The 17,775-nt window shown below is 41.7% G+C and overlaps 1 protein-coding gene across 1 annotated transcript; it reads left to right on the top strand.

Moving 5' to 3' along the window:
* Positions 1–2,648: 2,648 nt before the first annotated feature.
* Positions 2,649–16,600, top strand: satb1a (SATB homeobox 1a). Its single transcript, XM_071204738.1, is given in 15 exon segments — positions 2,649–2,664; positions 3,054–3,216; positions 3,218–3,284; positions 3,369–3,409; positions 3,411–3,494; positions 3,496–3,513; positions 3,515–3,548; positions 3,632–3,758; positions 5,246–5,369; positions 6,685–6,796; positions 7,398–7,939; positions 9,653–9,850; positions 11,147–11,302; positions 13,715–13,912; positions 14,738–16,600. Coding segments are annotated over 14 exon segments (2,706 nt in total). The 5' UTR covers positions 2,649–2,664; positions 3,054–3,066; the 3' UTR covers positions 15,593–16,600.
* Positions 16,601–17,775: the final 1,175 nt, after the last annotated feature.

Genomic DNA, 17,775 nt, shown 5'->3' on the forward strand with positions numbered 1-17,775 from the left:
TGCATCTGCAAACATACTTCACATATGCACGGGCAAGAGAAACAGAGATGTGCAATACTGAGTGTTGGCAATCCATTTCCCCTTTAACGCGCCAACATGATGCCTCTCCGCCCATCTAATGGCAGCAGGCTCACTAACCATATCATGAGTTTATAATAACCACATCACATCCATGGCGAATGAGGTGGAATGAAAATCTAACCTAATTTGGTGAGATACACGACTGTGAGTAGTAGGGTGTCCCGTGAGATGAGGCTCCGAGGGAGGAGGGAGCCGTGTGCTGCACTGGTAGCATGCTCTGTGAGCGTGTAATGGTCTTAATTATCATTTAGCATGCCAGCCTCATTGACGACGGTATCAAAGCCAGTGATAAAATAGTAGAGCAGAGGGTGACAGGGAGAGAGACTTATGAACATAGCAACCCTCAGAGGCACAGGTGCAAACAACATAGTACTAAATATCTCTCAAACACACACGCAAAACAGTGAACTCTTACATACCCAGAGGTTCAATTGGGAGTGCAACACAAACACATTTCCATCCAGCTGAGTGACATCTCTCTCTTTAAATTAGTCACGATGAATGATGTGTAACCAGCCACGACTCGTTCTGGCTGGGGAGATAGCTAATTTACTTTGTTTAATTAGTCAAAAGTAGTAGAGCATGCTCTCTCTCCCCAAACATACACTCGGATTGCACAACATCCACCCATCTACCCGTTTCCTCTGCAGAGAAAAAGACCTGTGACAGCCCGGTGTAAGATTTCATGGTCCAGTCTTTGACTCTTATCTGCCAGAGTGATAGATCTCTCTTCTTCTCTCTTTCTGTCTCTCACAGACACTCAACACCTGCCACCCTTTGATTTGTGATACCTTCACAGTGTTCAGACTCCAGAAGTGCCTCTCGTCCGCAGTGGACGGCGTGGGGGAGGTCTGCTAGATACTTGCCTGAACGTTTCTGGGAACAGAAGATAAGTTGTGTTCGGGGCCAACAGATTCATCAGTCTCACTACTTTGAGGTACAGTGATGTTTCCTTTCATGTCTTCTTTTAGGTTTCGTTGATATTTTACAGTATCATTCAAATGAGTCAGTTAAATGATTGTTTTTAGAAAGATGTTTGCTTTATCTATATATCTAGAACTTACATCTGAACTACAAGTTGCCATATATTATACAACGATCCTATACTGTATTATAGTACTGTGTTATACTATACTTTACTGTGTTATACTGGCAATACTATACTATACTATCCTGTTATTGATTGTACTATACTATAACATACTACTATACTGGAATGTAACTGTAAAGAATAGTATAGGGTATTGTTGAGCAATAGTTCCTAAATACCTGTATTAATACTATACTGGTATTAATGGACATAATATGCAGCCTATTCTACTTTTATCTTTTTAGAAGTGAATATTATGACATCATATAATTTAGTATAAGCTGCTGAACCACAACAATATGCTTTTCTTTATATACAGTTTACTATATGATACTATTCTATATTTATACTGTAAGCAACAATGCATATAGCCTATTTACTGTGGTATAGTATAGCGATGACTTTAGCTTTAGGCCTATTGTATAATGTAATTTGATATAGTCACATTCGGACACGGTAATTATATCCAGGCCTACATATAAGTCAATAAGCCATAAGTTAATCTACGGTATGACAATAACACATACAAACGTTAAAAGTTAATATCAGCAGCCACTTGCTCCATTTTGGTTACCATGGAGAGCTCCATACCCCTAAAGACAATAATAAGTGCGTGCACTCATGCGGAGAATAATAAATAGATTTAGGGCGCACTTGTCCATTTTACTTTACAGACGCGCTATTGATTCATTATTACACCATAGTTAATGCTAGCTGGGACCGCGTATTTATAGTCTGTGGTGGTGTGGGAGTCTCGCTCTCCCAGCTCTCTTCCTCTCTCCCTCTTCTCGCGTGCGCTAGAGCTCTTAATTGTAAACCAACAACTGCTGTCCCGTAGTCCACCGCTGTTGCCTCATATATGATAGTGAATGCTCTCTGGGATCTGCAAACCGAGCATTGTTCTCTCCATTGCCGGATCCACAGAAGCAGCATGCCCCGGTGCTCTGGATGGGGGGGTCGCTCTCAACTTGCTCTAAGGCCAATGTAGCGTTCCACCGGAAAAGCGAAAACGCGGACGAGATAAAGGGGGCGATCAGAGGCAAACTTGGACAGTAAACACGAAATAATGCCGATGTAAAACAGGCGATTATTGTGAGGAAAAGGACGAATACAGATAGCAAAGAGACGCGTTTTGTTCCTGAATTGGAGATCAATAAAAGGGAGGTATGGACTACAGCCGATGTCTACATAGAGAAACGGGCTGTAATGTGTGATGGCAGGTCGGATTTGCACGTTGTGCCGACTGAAACAGGTGGTTTCTCCTCGATCAAACTTCAGCAGAATCAGACGTGGACAATTAGCGCGCATTTAGGCGCCGAGGGATGAACTGAGATCGCTCTCTCGCTTTGCAGCGGCGCGCCTGATATACAGCTGGTTTATTATGGGGAAACTGCGCTCCTCATTCACTGGCTTTTACTGGATTTAGAGGGTTATCCTAATGCGGCTGCATCGTGGCTGAAGGTCATCCAACACTGATCCGGATATCATTGTGTGTAGGTGTTTTTCAAAAATTGTTACCCCAGTTTTCTTGTTAGAAGACTTAACTGTAAAAGATTGAAACTGCTTTTTCCCCCACTGTGTGATGTTCGCCAGGTACAGTAATCAATACACTCCTTTATATTTAATGATGTCATTACTTAGTTACTGTAAAGACCCATGCAGCCTATTCTATCCCATGGACACATTTTTACAAGGACACTGTTTGTCATTGCAAAAGTTATTTTTCAATATAAATTAGATAACACTCTTTTGGAACATATAGCAGATCACCATAATCTCACTGCTGCCTACATACACACATATTATCAAGATTGTATGATACTGTTTCATTAGATTTCCTCGAACACTGTTTGATTTTAATGTGCCTGTGTCTCTGTATTAGTGTGAGCCCACAGATGGCCGCCCTGTGTAATGGAGCCAAGAAACCTGAGGGCAGTGATCTGGTTGTAGACCCCCGGCCGCCTCCTGCCAAGCTGGCTCGACTGGAACAAAACGGAGCGGGACCCTCGACGCAGGAGAGGAGCTGTCAGGGGAGTCCTGTGGCCAAAAAACCCCTGCCTGTCCCAGAAACCCACCCCATTGAGGCCCCAGAGCAAGAGCTGGCACAGCAAAGGTACATGGAATTAGACTGGGGTTCAGTGCATTATGACTCCTGTGTTATCCGATATGTCTAATAACTGTTTGTCCATTACCTCAGGGAGCCTGCTGCCGGTTTTCTGTGTGGTGGAGCACAGAGAAAAACCCTCTGGAGGTGGAGAGGAAAGAAGAACACGCTGAGTTTGTGTTGGTCAAGAGAGATCTGCTGTTCAACCAGCTGATAGAGAATGGCTCTGCTGACACTGGGGCTACTCGCACAGCTCTGCTGCGCAGGCCAGAGGTACATCACAGACACTTGCAAAGATAATCAATTACATACAAATTGGTTACTCACATTATTCATAATTGTGTTACTGTGTTCAGGTCTGATCCAGGTGGGCAGGTGGAACCCGGTGCCGCTGTCCTGTGTGACAGATGCTCCTGATGCCACCGTGGCTGATATGCTGCAAGATCTTCACCATATTATCACACTTAAAATACAGCTGCACAGGTAGTGGGATCACATCTATTTTAGTTTCTGTCTACAGTTAAGATTTAAACCACATCCTGTCCGTGGATTTACAATAATCAGGCGGTGTGAATGTGACCATTAGTAGCAAGGCTGGTTTCTTTATTTTCCAGCCTTTCACCATAGTGCTTGCTGCAGAAGCCACCAACTTGTATTACTTGTATTAAGAAAGGGAAATGACCAAAGGGCATGGGCAACCAGACCCAGCATGGAATGATACATCTCTTGTTTTATTCAATCTGGATGTCATTAGATTAGATTGAACGGGCGATTTTGCTTGCTTGTTGCAATTATTATGTAGAGTTATAGTGTATCATTTTTAAGCAATCAATGCCCAATTGTTTTAGGCGGTTTAGTTGCACAACTAATAGAAGTTGTGTCAGATCCACCATGAGTGTCAGGACATGTGCTGCACATTTATCATCACAAGACACAATAGATCATTTAATATTTGAAAACCACAGGTGATACCTATAGAATTAACAATGGTAGGCACTAACAGGAAGTCAGACTTCATTAACTTTATTATTTACAACCCACTTTTTCGACTGTGACATGGCAACATATGTTTCCTGTGTGTTCACATGAGTTTCTTCTATTCATTTGTTTAATAATGTATTTCATACACAGCCCAGACAATAATTGGCACTCTTGAAAACTGTTGTGTTTTGAGACTGGATGATGTTTCAGTTTACAAGAAGAAATACTCACCTGTGAACATAGTTGTGGGGCTCTGAAAAAGAGATTTGTTAAATCTGAGGAAACAACCCGAACAACACATCAGGGTCTTATCAACGATGCCATAAAGTTACATTGTGGGACTTATAGATACAGCGTTTTAAGAGCTTTAACCATAGAGGATACTAAAGCCAGTTTGTTGATTTTCACAACTTTATGGAAGTGCAACAAGAAATCACTGGACCTAAGGGAAATATATAAACAATATTCTATTGAAGGGTCAGAACAACTGTGAGAAGTATGTGCATAACAATCTGTGGGGTGATTGTATGGAATGGTTTGGAGCAGGAGTTTCAAACAAGCACAAATATAATTCAGTTTAGAAAAAGGGTGTACAGAACACTTTTTGGAAAACTATGAGAATGAAGAAGGTGAGTTGAAGATGAAGGGATTATGTAATGTCTGTGATAAATGTAAATATGTAAGTAGGAATAACTTGCAGAAATATTTAAAGGATAATCATTGATCAGCAGTACGTAAGGGGTGGGAATTGATAAGGCATTGCTTCCTCCTGCTCCCTTTCGGACATATGATTTATTATTATGAATATATTTTTGGAATATATAAATATTATTATGAATATTTTGTTGAATATATAAATATGACTATTTGTTGTTGAATATATAAATATTATTATGAATAATTATGAATTCTGTTTTTCACATGTGTTACTTTAATCTGTTCGAAATGAAGATGGAAATGAAATGAAGTGTGTCCTTTTCCCTTACTAGCTGTCCCAAACTGGAGGACTTACCACCCGAGCAGTGGAGTCACTCCACGGTGAGAAACGCTCTGAAGGAGCTCCTGAAGGACATGAACCAGAGCTCCCTGGCCAAGGAGTGCCCCCTGTCCCAGGTACCAGACACACACACACACACACACACACACACACACACCACACACACACACACACACACACACACACACACACACACACACACACACACACCACACACATTTTTAGCGCATACAAGAAGAAAACATAAGAGACATTGCACTGTAGTTCGAGGTTTGCATGAAATGTCTTTGCCCTTCCATGACCTGCAAATCTGTGTCTGTGTATGTGTTTTATGCCTACTTTGACGCACAAGCACGTGGTCCAATAGTTAGACAGGAAGTCCAGAGATGCAGAGGTAGATAAGGTGTGGGGGGCAGAGCGAGAGAGAAAGCAGATAAGAGAGATGGATATCTCTTAAAAGCCTTCCTGCCTGGGCTGCTGCATATCTCGATTCTCCTCACTGCCTACCTGTCTGCCTGTCACTCTGTCTGTCTGTCAGCCTCACCCCCCTGCCTCACCCCCTGCCTCACCTCTTGCCTCACCTCTTGCCTCACCCCCTGCCTCACTCTATCTGTCCACCACTCACCTTCTTTGGTATTTAGCTTCTGATTCAGCAATAACGCCCACATCTGGTTTTAAAATCCTGATTGTTTAATCAACCAAAAACAGAGACAATTGCAGAAGTAATTTTACGTTAATCATGCAGTATTTGGGAAAGACCTTTTTAATAAGATTTATAATTATCATCTTAGTCCTATCTGGTTATTGAGGGTGTGTATGACATCTACATTTTGAAAAAAAGCGAAAAAAATGCTCCCTATATCCTTTTTTCTTCAGATTTCTTCCTTCTCTGCAGATCTAATATAAACCCCCATCTTTTCTCCCCCATATCCCTCTCTTTCTCTCTCTGTCTATCTCTCTTTCCTATCACTCCCTTTATAACCCACCCCCCCCCGCTGTTGTTTGCGAGAGGCAGATTAAAATAAATACAAGAAGATGAAAGGTGTAATCAGATGTAAAGATTGCACAGTATGGTCTTAGGGGAAAATGTGAGAGTGAGTGAGAGTGAGTGAGTGAGACAGACAGACAGACAGACAGAGAGAGAGGCATAGTCTCTGATGACCTATACAGTGTTTTGTTTGATTGCACACACACACACACACACACACACACACACACACACACACACACACACAACAACAACACACACACACGCTAACAGTCTGACACACTCATCTGTCTTTATTATCCTATTTACCTGGGGGTCTTTTTAATAACACAGATCTGAGTTCATTAATATCAGATGTGTGAACAGCTGAGACACCCAGGCCGCCCATAGCAGGAGCTTGGAAAATGTAATGAATTTCTATTGTCTTTCCCCCTCTGTTTCAGAGTATGATATCATCTATTGTAAATAGCACTTACTATGCAAATGTCTCAGCTGCCAAGTGTCACGAGTTTGGTCGATGGTACAAGCACTTCAAGAAGACCAAATGCTTCAAGGGTGAGGGTCTTCAATCAATTATGCAAACATTAAGTGTGCCTGATAAGTCTCACAGCATGTCCCTAATCCATACCACATACTTATTCTATGTGGTATGTACAGTACTGTATGTAGACATCATGACAGTATACTGTTTTAGAAGTTAGACCAACTATGTTATACTTACAGTAAATCATGAAATATATGCAACATCAGACATCTGGATGTTTCCATGGTGTCTCTCTTGCATTGTGGAAGAGTGGCATGCCTTGAAGACCACAACCACTGATGAGTTTCCCTTTGGTCAGGCTGATGGTGTTAATGTCTCCATCAACCTCTTTTTTCTCATTTACCTTTTTAAAGAGGCATACAAGCTAATTACTGACATATTTTGAAACAAAACAAAACAAATGGTGTCCACTGGCAGCTCACTCAAAAATCTACCATATTTTGTTTGCATGCTGTCTGTTTTAAGTATACTTCAGTTTAGATACATGTTACCCTAATCCTATCACTCAAACCTGCTAGGGAATTAGTATCTAGTATTTATTTAGGACTCACTGTTTGCATTTGATGTGATAATAATGTAACATCTGTCTTTGCTTTCCTTTTCCTGCACCAGATATTGACAGCTTCTCTGACCAGACTGCACATATCACCCTCACTCAGCAGCCAATCACAAGCAGCCCAGCTGATCAGAGCCCAACCATGTTTTTCTCTCATGGAGAAGTAGCCAGCATATGTGGCCGGTCCCCGCTCGGCAGGCGCCCCCCCGGGTTGGTAACCCAGCCATTAAGCTCACAAATGGTCAACCAGCAGCTGGTGATGGCTCAGTTTCTCAACCAGCAGTATGCTGTTAGCCGCATGCTAGCTGGCCAGGGTCTCTCACCGTCCCCACAGCAGTTTCTCAACCACCCGCCGGTAGTGATTCCTCCCCCTCCTCCAATGGTTTTCTCCAAAGCCCCTGATTCCCAAGCCCCACAGCAGGCCCAGTGCTGCCCAGGAGGAGGCCCTGTAGCCGGGACGCAAACCCAGACATTGGCTGGGTCTTCTGTTGGGTCGTCAGACGTGCCATTTGAAATCTACCACTGTGTGAGGGAGGAACTGAAGAGAGCAGGCATCTCTCAAGCTGTCTTTGCACGAGTGGCCTTTAACAGGACCCAGGTACGGAAGTAAGGGGGTACGGAGACTGTGATCTGCATGAGAGGTGTTGAAAATTAGAAGGGGTTGCAACTGCTTGTGAGTGTTCTGTGAATGTGTGTTTGATGGTTGGCACATTGGCATGGCCTTTGCCGCAGTGCCCCCTCCCCCCTATGCATGTGTGTACGTGCGCGCGCGTGTGTGTGTGTGTGTGTGTGTTTTTTTGCCAGCTCTCTGCAGCATAAAGCTGGTGCCAGCACTGAAGCAGCTGCTGGGCCAACTAATCACAACCCCGTGGAGGGAAACTGTCTCCCTCTCTACCTCTTCTTCTGTTGTACTGTCCCTTCATCGTTCAACCTTTCCCTCTAAAAACCCCTTGAACAGTTTAAAAAAAAAAAATCTTTCCCTTTTTTCTTCCATTGGTCTCCCTCATTTTGTTTCCATATCTCGCTTCTAACACTAAAATGCCACATAATCTGTGTCTATCATCTTACATTCACCACCACATCCACATAAAGGGGCTCAGAGGACAGGCTCAGCCCATTGTTATTATTATTATTACCGTCATTATCATTTCCATCACAATAAGCAGAGCTAGCTATTATCCACCCCCATGTTCCCCACTGCCAAGTCCAAGGTGCTCCGGTGCCAGCCATACAAGTTGGGCATGATGCCAAGATGCCATATAGAAGTGATGGGAACATTTGTCATTTGGCGATTCACCTTAAAGCCGCCGTCTATTTGGAGGGAGGGGTTTGCTGGGTGGATCCAAAGATGATCCATGATTTGAATAAAAAGCCTCTTTCCTTGCTTTCCATTTCACTGCCAGCGTGAAATCTGATTTCTTGTCAGGACGGAAGCCCAACAATCAGCATGTTTAAAGGCTTTCCTGCATCCAAGCTCTACAGGCGAGTGCCGTGCGGCTCTGTATCATAGCTGTGAAACACTAAACCGCAGGAACTTGATAAGGTGCCTCTTTGAATGAGATCCAAATATGGATATAAGGAGCTTTTCAAAAAAATCCTTGAGGCATATGAGAAACGTTGTGTTAGCCGCTTTAACATGAAACATATAGGCAGTTCTATATTTTCCTAAAATCTTAAACATTGATTTCAAGTGTTTTTTATTTGATGCACAAAAAAGGAATAAACAACAGCCTCAAGATCATTTAGATCAGGGGTGTCAAACTCAATTTCATCGCGGGCCACATCAGCATTATTGTTGCACTCAAAGGGCCGGTTGTAACTATATAAATATACATATAAATATATAATATATATAAAATAATGTGTTATATTACATTATTGCCTCTGAATTGGATTATTATCGGATAGGATAATGACTTAGTAATTAATTACGTCTGAAAGCAAATAATTGCAAGTCTCTTCAGTGCGCATGTCACAAAACGAGATGCATTGTGGGACATGTAGTTTATGGGCAACCTGATTCTGTAAAGCGGCATTTAATCGTATAATACACGTATTACATTCTTTGCAAGCTCTTGCGGGGCCACATCAGATGAAGTCGCGGGCCGGATGTGGCCCCCGGGCCTTGAGTTTGACACCCCTGATTTAGATAGATGGTTACTTTTTACACCAACTATCCATTTATTTGAATAGTAATCTGATTTACATCAATATGCCTGGATGCATTTGACATGTGAATTTATCATTTATTGTGTATTATTTCCCCTATACCAATCAATGAGTAACTTGTGTGTTTGCGTGTCTTTACCAGGGTCTGCTGTCGGAGATTTTGCGGAAAGAGGAGGACCCTAACCACGCCTCCCAGTCTCTGCTGGTCAACCTGCGGGCCATGTACAGCTTCCTGCAGGTGCACGAGGCGGAGAGGGATCGCATCTACCTGGAGGAGAAAGACAGAACCTTGACTGGATTCATCCCAGGCTGCAATAACACGCCACCGAGATCCACACAGGTCAGCCTGCAGACAGGACATCAGTGGCACAAAGCTGCTGTGAAATGTTTGAACTGAATAGGGAAGTGGAAATAAAAGACAAAGAGTGCAAGACAATTCAAATGTACTGTAGGGATGAATCTTAATTTACCAAAGACAGGTAAAGGTCATAGTCAACAGCAAATCTAAATCATCACATCAGGGAGTCGTTGTTGAAGTTGTGAATGTCACAGACCCCTGACATACTGTACATCACATATTGCGAAAATAGATAAGAGTTGCCTGCTAACAGATGCCTTAACGACAAAAAGGATGCCGGTTTTTTTCTTCTTATGTCCCTACATTTTTCCAAATTGTAGTGCTGGAAAGGATGTACTGTATGAACCGTGTTGTGGCAGTAGGTTACTCTGACCCGACCAGCTTCCTCTCGAGCCATGTTTTTAATGAATCCTCCCTCATAGCTTATATTTCCATTCTGATATGTTCTGCTGCTGTGCTCTACGCTGCGGCTCCACCTCAGAACCTGGAGAGGTGCATGCATATATACATGAAGTTGCCAGCTGCTTCTCCTTCCAGGGAGGAGCTACATTCCCACTGAGCATCGTGTGCATTTGTTCATGTTTTCCACCCAGAGCACACCCCCTAGGGTTTGTTAAAGGACAGCATCCCTCACTGGCTTCCCATTTCCTAGTCAAAACCCACTTCTGATAAAGTAAATACGAAACAATGCTTTTTTAATTTAAGAGAAAAATAATGAAAATCTGTGTTGTTCCTCTCAGCTGTAATGATAAACATAAATATTCTGCTAACCCTCCCCCTCACTGCCTGCCATCATGAATGTTTAAAATATTCAAATATAATGTATTCAAGTTTATATTTCCTCACCACACGGTTTGGAGGTTTTCCTGAAAAAGGGCCATATCCCAAAAATACAATCTATTTGGCATCTTTCACTGGATCCGAAGAAACGTTAGGTAGCTATAGCGAACAGTGGCAAAACACTTTATAGTCTGTACCCTCTGTACGTGATTGGCTTGCTGATAAAAGGATGTTATTGGATTTGGAAATTACACATTTTAATTTGACATTTTTTATTGAGGTGAATTCCTGAGCACATTTCGTTAACTAGCTTACCAAAAAGCTAATACAATCCATCATCTGGTAGTACCTACATGGCCAACTGGAAGTCACTGGGTTGACAGTACCTCCTTTAAAAGAGTGTGTGTCTTAGCTCTGTATTGGATTATTTCACATCGCAGCAAATGCCGCTAAAGCTTACTAACTTGTCTTTGTGTCCTCTTGTGTATCTCTTCTTAGGCGAGACTGTCCCCAGTTTTAGGAGACAGAGGGTTGAGGACAGACAGCTGTGTACTCAATGTGAGCTCTTCTATCTACGAGGACATTCAGCACGAGATGAAGAGAGCCAAGGTGTCTCAGGCTCTGTTTGCAAAAGTTTCCGTCTCCAAGAGTCAGGTACTTCTGGTGTCCGATCTTTAACACACACATATTGCATCCAATAGTTTGCACTGCTTGATTGTTCAAATGCAGCTTCCATGATGAGATGAATCCATCTTCTCATTTAAAGCTGGGATAACTAGTGTGTGTAGAAACCCAGATAATCGACCCAGCAGCTGTACTCTGCAGAGGACTATCATCGGTGCATCAGGCTGCTATTGTGTCCTACATTATCGCTTTAATTGTCGCACTACAAAAACCAGTGCACACACACATACGTACACACCACTTATTTCTGCACAAAGACACACTGAACGAGCACATGCATGTGCAAGCAATCCCAACAACACACACATACACCCTGGCAAACAAATGCACTAATACGCATACACACACACACACACACACACACACACACACACACACACACACACACAGGCCTGATTCACATTTTTATTGTTCTCATTTTTATGGCGGCCCCATAAGCTTGTTATTGCCTTTTGTTTTGAGGATAATTTCCCTTCATGGAATGGGGGGATTTCAGCTGTCTCATTTTCTCCTCCTCTCGTGTATGTCTCCAGTTTTCATTTTCCTTCCTTTCTTTTTTTTTCTCTTTCTTTCTGTCGTTCTCTCTGACTTTCCTTCTCTCTCCCTTCTCTGTACTCATCATGAAGCGGTTTAGAGGTCGTTCAGCGGTCAGCCAGTACAGACAGGTGGTCCAAAACCCCTGAGGTTTTTTTCCCATCTCTTCGCTGGCCTCCCTTTTTACTTCACTTTCTCTATGTCCTCTTTCTCTCTCTCTCTCCCGCTCCCTTTCTCTCTGTATTACCCGAGTGTTTGGCACGCAGAACCATGCTGGATCTCTCTGTTCTATCTGCACTGTGCATCTGGATGGCATTGTGTGCTAGACTTGGGCAACAGCCAGGTGTGAGTGTGTGTGTAGGTGTGTGACCGCGTGCTGGTGTGTGTGTGGGTTTGTGAATCTGTGTGTGTGTGTGTGCTGTTCAGCTTGCTTGCAAATGTAATCATGCTCCAGTTCATGCATTTGAAACTAGCTTGGCTTTTTGTTACTCAATCTGCCACTCACAAGTTTCTTCCCTTCTGTCACGATGCAGACAACAACTTGAGTTAATAGGAACATCTCTCCATCATCATTTGGCTTTGCTTTTCAACATAACCCCTTTTTTAATCAATTATTGTGAATTCATAGTTTATAGACCAGGGAAAGGCTGAAACTAGACCTTAACTTTGCAGTTATTACTACTTGTATCTTCTTAAATTCTGATTAGTCACAAAATGGATGTGAGGGTAAATGAAAAAAAACAACTGCAAAAGCTAATAGAAATATTACATTTTTAAAGAACAATGCTGTGACTTTAAAATAGATTTAATTTAATTTACATTTTTGTTTCGAACAGATTAAAAAAACAAATGTGAAAAACAGAATACCGTATTGTTAAAATACAGTATTTATCACTATTCATAATCATATTTATATATTCAACAAAATATTCATAATAATATTTATATATTCCAAAAATATATTCATAATAATAAATCATATGTCCGAAAGGGAGCAGGAGGAAGCAAATGCTTATTAATTCCCACCCCTTACTTACTGCTGATCAATGATTGGATAATCATTTCTGCAAGTTATTCCTACTTACATATTTACATTTATACATTTACAATCATTCCTCATCTTCAATCACCTTTCTTCATTCTCATAGTTTTCCAAAAAAGTCCTTTTAAACTGAATTATATTTGTGCTTTGTTTGAACTCCTGCTCCAAACCATTCCATACAATCACCCCACAGATTGTTATGCACATACTTCTCACAGTTGTTCTGACCTAGAGTTATTTTTAATGTAGATTTCCTCTCAAATTATAAACCAAATGAGTTAAAATAATGTTCAATGGTGACCCGGCCACGATCGAAATTACACGACAAGTATGTTGACTTCATACATACAATAAAATACAAAACGTGTCCATGCATTATTTGAAGAGGTTAAATATACACATAGAGTGTATAAAAAATACTGACAAAAAAAGGCATGAAGTAAAAAATAATAAAAATGCTTAATAAGTAATAATTTGGCTTTGTTTATAGTCCCCCAATATGTTCCTGTTTTGTATACTTGCTAAGTTGCAGATGAACGTATTAAGGCCTTTGCATGCAGTGCTTAAAGGTGTGGTGCATGGTTATAGCTTAGCTTACCTTGAGAAGAAAATGTCTTTACAATCAAGTAGAAGCTCCATTTAAAGGAAGTAATCTGTACCCATACACTTCTCCAGACATACTGTAGATGCCCGGTCTATCTATTGACCTGTCAGGCCCCTAAATCTGCATACAACTAGAATGTTAGAGATCATTTATTAAATGTTTGCATAGTGCTTTTAAATAAGTGTGAGTGTTCCTCCTGTAGGGCTGGCTGTGTGAGCTGCTGCGTTGGAAAGAGGATCCCAACCCAGATAACCGGACCCTGTGGGAGAACCTGTGCATGATCCGCCGGTTCCTCAGCCTGTCGCAGACCGAACGAGACGCCATCTACGAGCAGGAGAGCAGCAGCACGGCTCAGCAGCACTCTGACAGGCTGACACTGCTCAGCAACGACAGCACACTGGTGAGAGAGCAGAGACAAGATAAACACAGCATCACGACACACACACACACGCTGCTCTACACACTCTGACTCGGTATATCTCGCTTGTCAGATATAGAAACAGCTGTTAGGAATACATTAAAATGGAAACACAAGCAGCAAGGCTAGCAGATAAATAACTGGTTAATAACTTTCTAAATCGTCATTTTTTTTGTAGGGGAGCCAGAGGTGATCTGACTTTGTTCTTGGAGGCACTTCTATCTGTGTAGGAGAAGTGATTTATTAGTACTGTAATATTATTCTTCCAGAAATGTTGAAAATAATGTGTCACATTAAATGCCAATAGATCTCTGGGGTGTTCAAAGTAAAAGGAGCAGTAATGGCAGCTAAAGGCCAAATATGTGCAAAAAATAAAAAGATGATTGCCACGTTAGGTAATGTTCTGTAAAGCTTATTAGTTACTAATCTTTCACATACAGTAGATTCTGCATGGATAGATGGCTTGATTAAAACACAGACCTTATATTTAACATACAAAATTCCTATGTATATCTATAGTACACTATGTTACATTGAGTACCATTGTATTTATAGCAAGACAAGAAGACTTTGTGTCTGCTGCCCTCGCCCACACATACAGACACACGCTAAAAAGTACGTACAGATTTAAAGAGAATATTTCATACACAGTTTCATATACATTGCGACAGTAGTTTTTCCTTTATTTTGCTTACAGACAAACATTACATCCCTGCCAGAAGTACTAAGTTGTTGTTAATACAAATATGAAATCCAAAAAGAAAAAATACAGCATTTTCCTCATATTTTCTCTTCTTCTCTTGTCAGTACCAACGCCACTCTCCTCTGCCGCAGCAGCACCATCTCCAGCCCCATCAGCCCCTGCAGCCAGAGGCAGGACCTCACCTGTCTCCACGACAACCATGTGCTGCATCACCAGCAGAGTGTGAGGCGGGGAACAACTGGGGGCATGTGAGGGGGCATCTGCAGGGCAGGGGCAGCAGTAATGGAGAGAGGGGAGACAGTAAGGACTGGGTTGAGGGCGAGGTGAGCATTTTCGGAGGGGACTGGGGTTGTACTGGGAGGGTGGGGGAGAAGGGTATGGAAAGTAAGGAGCAGGTGAGGAATGGGAGTGTTGGGGAGGAAGGGATTGGTGACATCATTAGAGAGTGCAAAGAGGAGGTGAAGCTCACTATGAAGTGGCCCAGCGTGAAGGATGAGGAGCGAGGTGAGGCTGGGGTGTGTTTAGAGGCAGATAGTGAGGTCCAGGGGTTAAAAGTGTCCCATGAGGCTCTGGGAATCCTGCAGAGCTTCATTCAAGACGTGGGACTCGACCCAGACGAAGAGGCCATACACACCCTGTCCGCTCAGCTGGGCCTGCCCAAACACACCATCCAAAAGTTCTTCAACAGCCAGGACCATGACCGGCATCCACACCACACCCAGAGCCCAAAACTGAGTCAAAAACACGGCTGCACGGACCCAAACCTCTCCCAGACAGTCATACCTGCAGAGGAACAAGAGGAGGAGGGTGATGGAAGGACTGAGGCAGAACTAAAGGAGGAGCAGGAGGAGAATCAAACGGGGAGAAATGAAGCAAACGGGATAGATGTTTTTAAAGATTCTGATGTCGGCACTCAAACCATTAGCACTATGAAGGAAGAGCACGAGAGTTACATATAAACTAATTCCATTAGACTTTTGCTATTTGCTATTGGTTGTCCTTAAATCCTGTGGAAAGACTAAAAGCTGACTTTCTACCACAGCCTTAAGGATGCTACTGCTACAATAGAAAGCTCTCATGTGGTTTGACCCCTTCTGCAATCGAGACAGAACATAACTGTGACTATATGAGCAGATGATGTCTCAACACATTGGTTCTGTGTTGTGTCTGGATGAATGGGACCTGATAGAAGAGCCTCAGATAACATATCACTGTGTAAAAAAGGGTTATTATTATATTTGGTCGGTGAAATGTTCAAGCCAGAAATGCCTTGTAGGAAGTGGCACTGCCAATCTGTTTTTTTAAATATACTGTATACTTTGTTTTTTTAAATTGTGGTTTGTGTTCAGATATTCGTAAATCATTTAAAACGGTTTCCTTCCTTCACTGTTATATCTTACATTGTCGTTATTTGTCACATTGTAATAAATCCTGATTATGTTAGTTGAATTTGTAAATGATATATAGCATTTAATCCTTTCATAAATGACAGGAAATAATCTGCATTGTTACTGCAGTGTTTAACAAAGGTGACCGCATGAGTTACTGATTCATCTAAACTGCAAATCGCTCCTTTTTTGTTCCACTTTGATCACAGAGTTGGTAAAGATCTAATTCGCTCCTGAACACATCATAGTTTACATACAATGTTTCTGTTTATGCATGAACCTACAAATCTCTCTCCCAAAATAGCTATGGAGTGTTTACACATCTTGCTGTTGTCATATTGTTCTTATTTACAGCAGTGACACAAAGCGTGCTGGATGGAGTGCACAATGTTCAATATTTCTTCATGAAAGATCGGGTGTGGACTAGAAGTGTGAGACTGAAGACGTGCAGTGTGTACATCAAATGTCAGCTCTATCATTTGTAAACATAAGGACGTATTCATAATTTGACTATGTGTATTGTGAAATTCAGATTTAGCAATTTTTTTCAAAAACAAATTCAATGCGATAAATAAAAGAAATGTGTTTTGAGATGGAAGTGAAATGTTACATTTGAAATCCCTTTATTTTATTTATTTAACATCACCCACACAAACAGGGACATAATGTTTATTACCAGGAATTTCTGATTTGAACCTCATGTGATAAAATCTGCGGGAACACAGAGGCTGTGATAGCTTGGAGGGCATTGTGCTATTCCTTCTCTCTGGTTCTTTTCCTCCTAAGTCGCACAATATCAGCAGATGATATTTGCACTTTGACTATATTTAGTGTGTAAGCAATGTATAGCATTGGATTTGGGGACGTTTGAGATTTATCACGTAGGAAAGACTTTCCGAAACAAGTAAATAAGAGATGAAGCTCATTTATCAGACTGCTATTTTAGGACAAACAGAAGCCAGCTATAAAAGACCCATTAAAGATTAAATCAATCGTTGTGATGCCCACAGTCTGTACCAGTTAGGGATGATGAATTTCTGTTATATAACTACGTCTTTGTTGGTGAATTGCTGTCATTGTTTCCATCCATGGGACAATATTCTACAGTGCTGATCTCTCTCTCTGTACCAGTGGATCTGTGTCTCTGCAACCACATGCCCCTCAGTGCTGACAGTGTTTCCTATCTGTCTCTTTTTATTCTTTTATTTTCCGAAGTTGCTATTTCTATCCATGTTTCCGTCTCTCTTTCTACCCCTGACTCTCATCTGTCTCTCCTCAGGACTCTTCACAGTGCAGCTCCCCCACTATTCTCTGATAGTGCAACATTCAAGCCCCATTTCGTCAGAATATCTTCATAGAGTAATTCAATAAAGCTATGCCCTTTTTCTGTCATCTGTTTCCATGACGATACCTAAGTCTGGGCCAGTAAGAGGCCATGAACGCCTCATCATCAGCAATATTAGCTATAATAATGATGATAATGGCTCTCTTGAAATGCCATGCCTGCGATGATGATGATGATGATGATGATGATGATGATGATGATGGTAATGGCAATGATGGTCATTATGTCTTCTTTCTGGTAACCCCCACTAACACACAAACACACACACACGTTTGACTCAATATTGCTTTTTAATGTCGTTTTTTTTTATTCACATGGACGTCTGATTTTTTTCTGTTGCATGACCATCCTGCTGCTTGGTTTTTGTGTCCTATGTTTATCCTTGGGGCAACACTTTGTGATGAAGATG

Source organism: Pseudochaenichthys georgianus, chromosome 11, assembly GCF_902827115.2.
Source record: "Pseudochaenichthys georgianus chromosome 11, fPseGeo1.2, whole genome shotgun sequence".
Lineage (NCBI taxonomy): Eukaryota > Metazoa > Chordata > Actinopteri > Perciformes > Channichthyidae > Pseudochaenichthys > Pseudochaenichthys georgianus.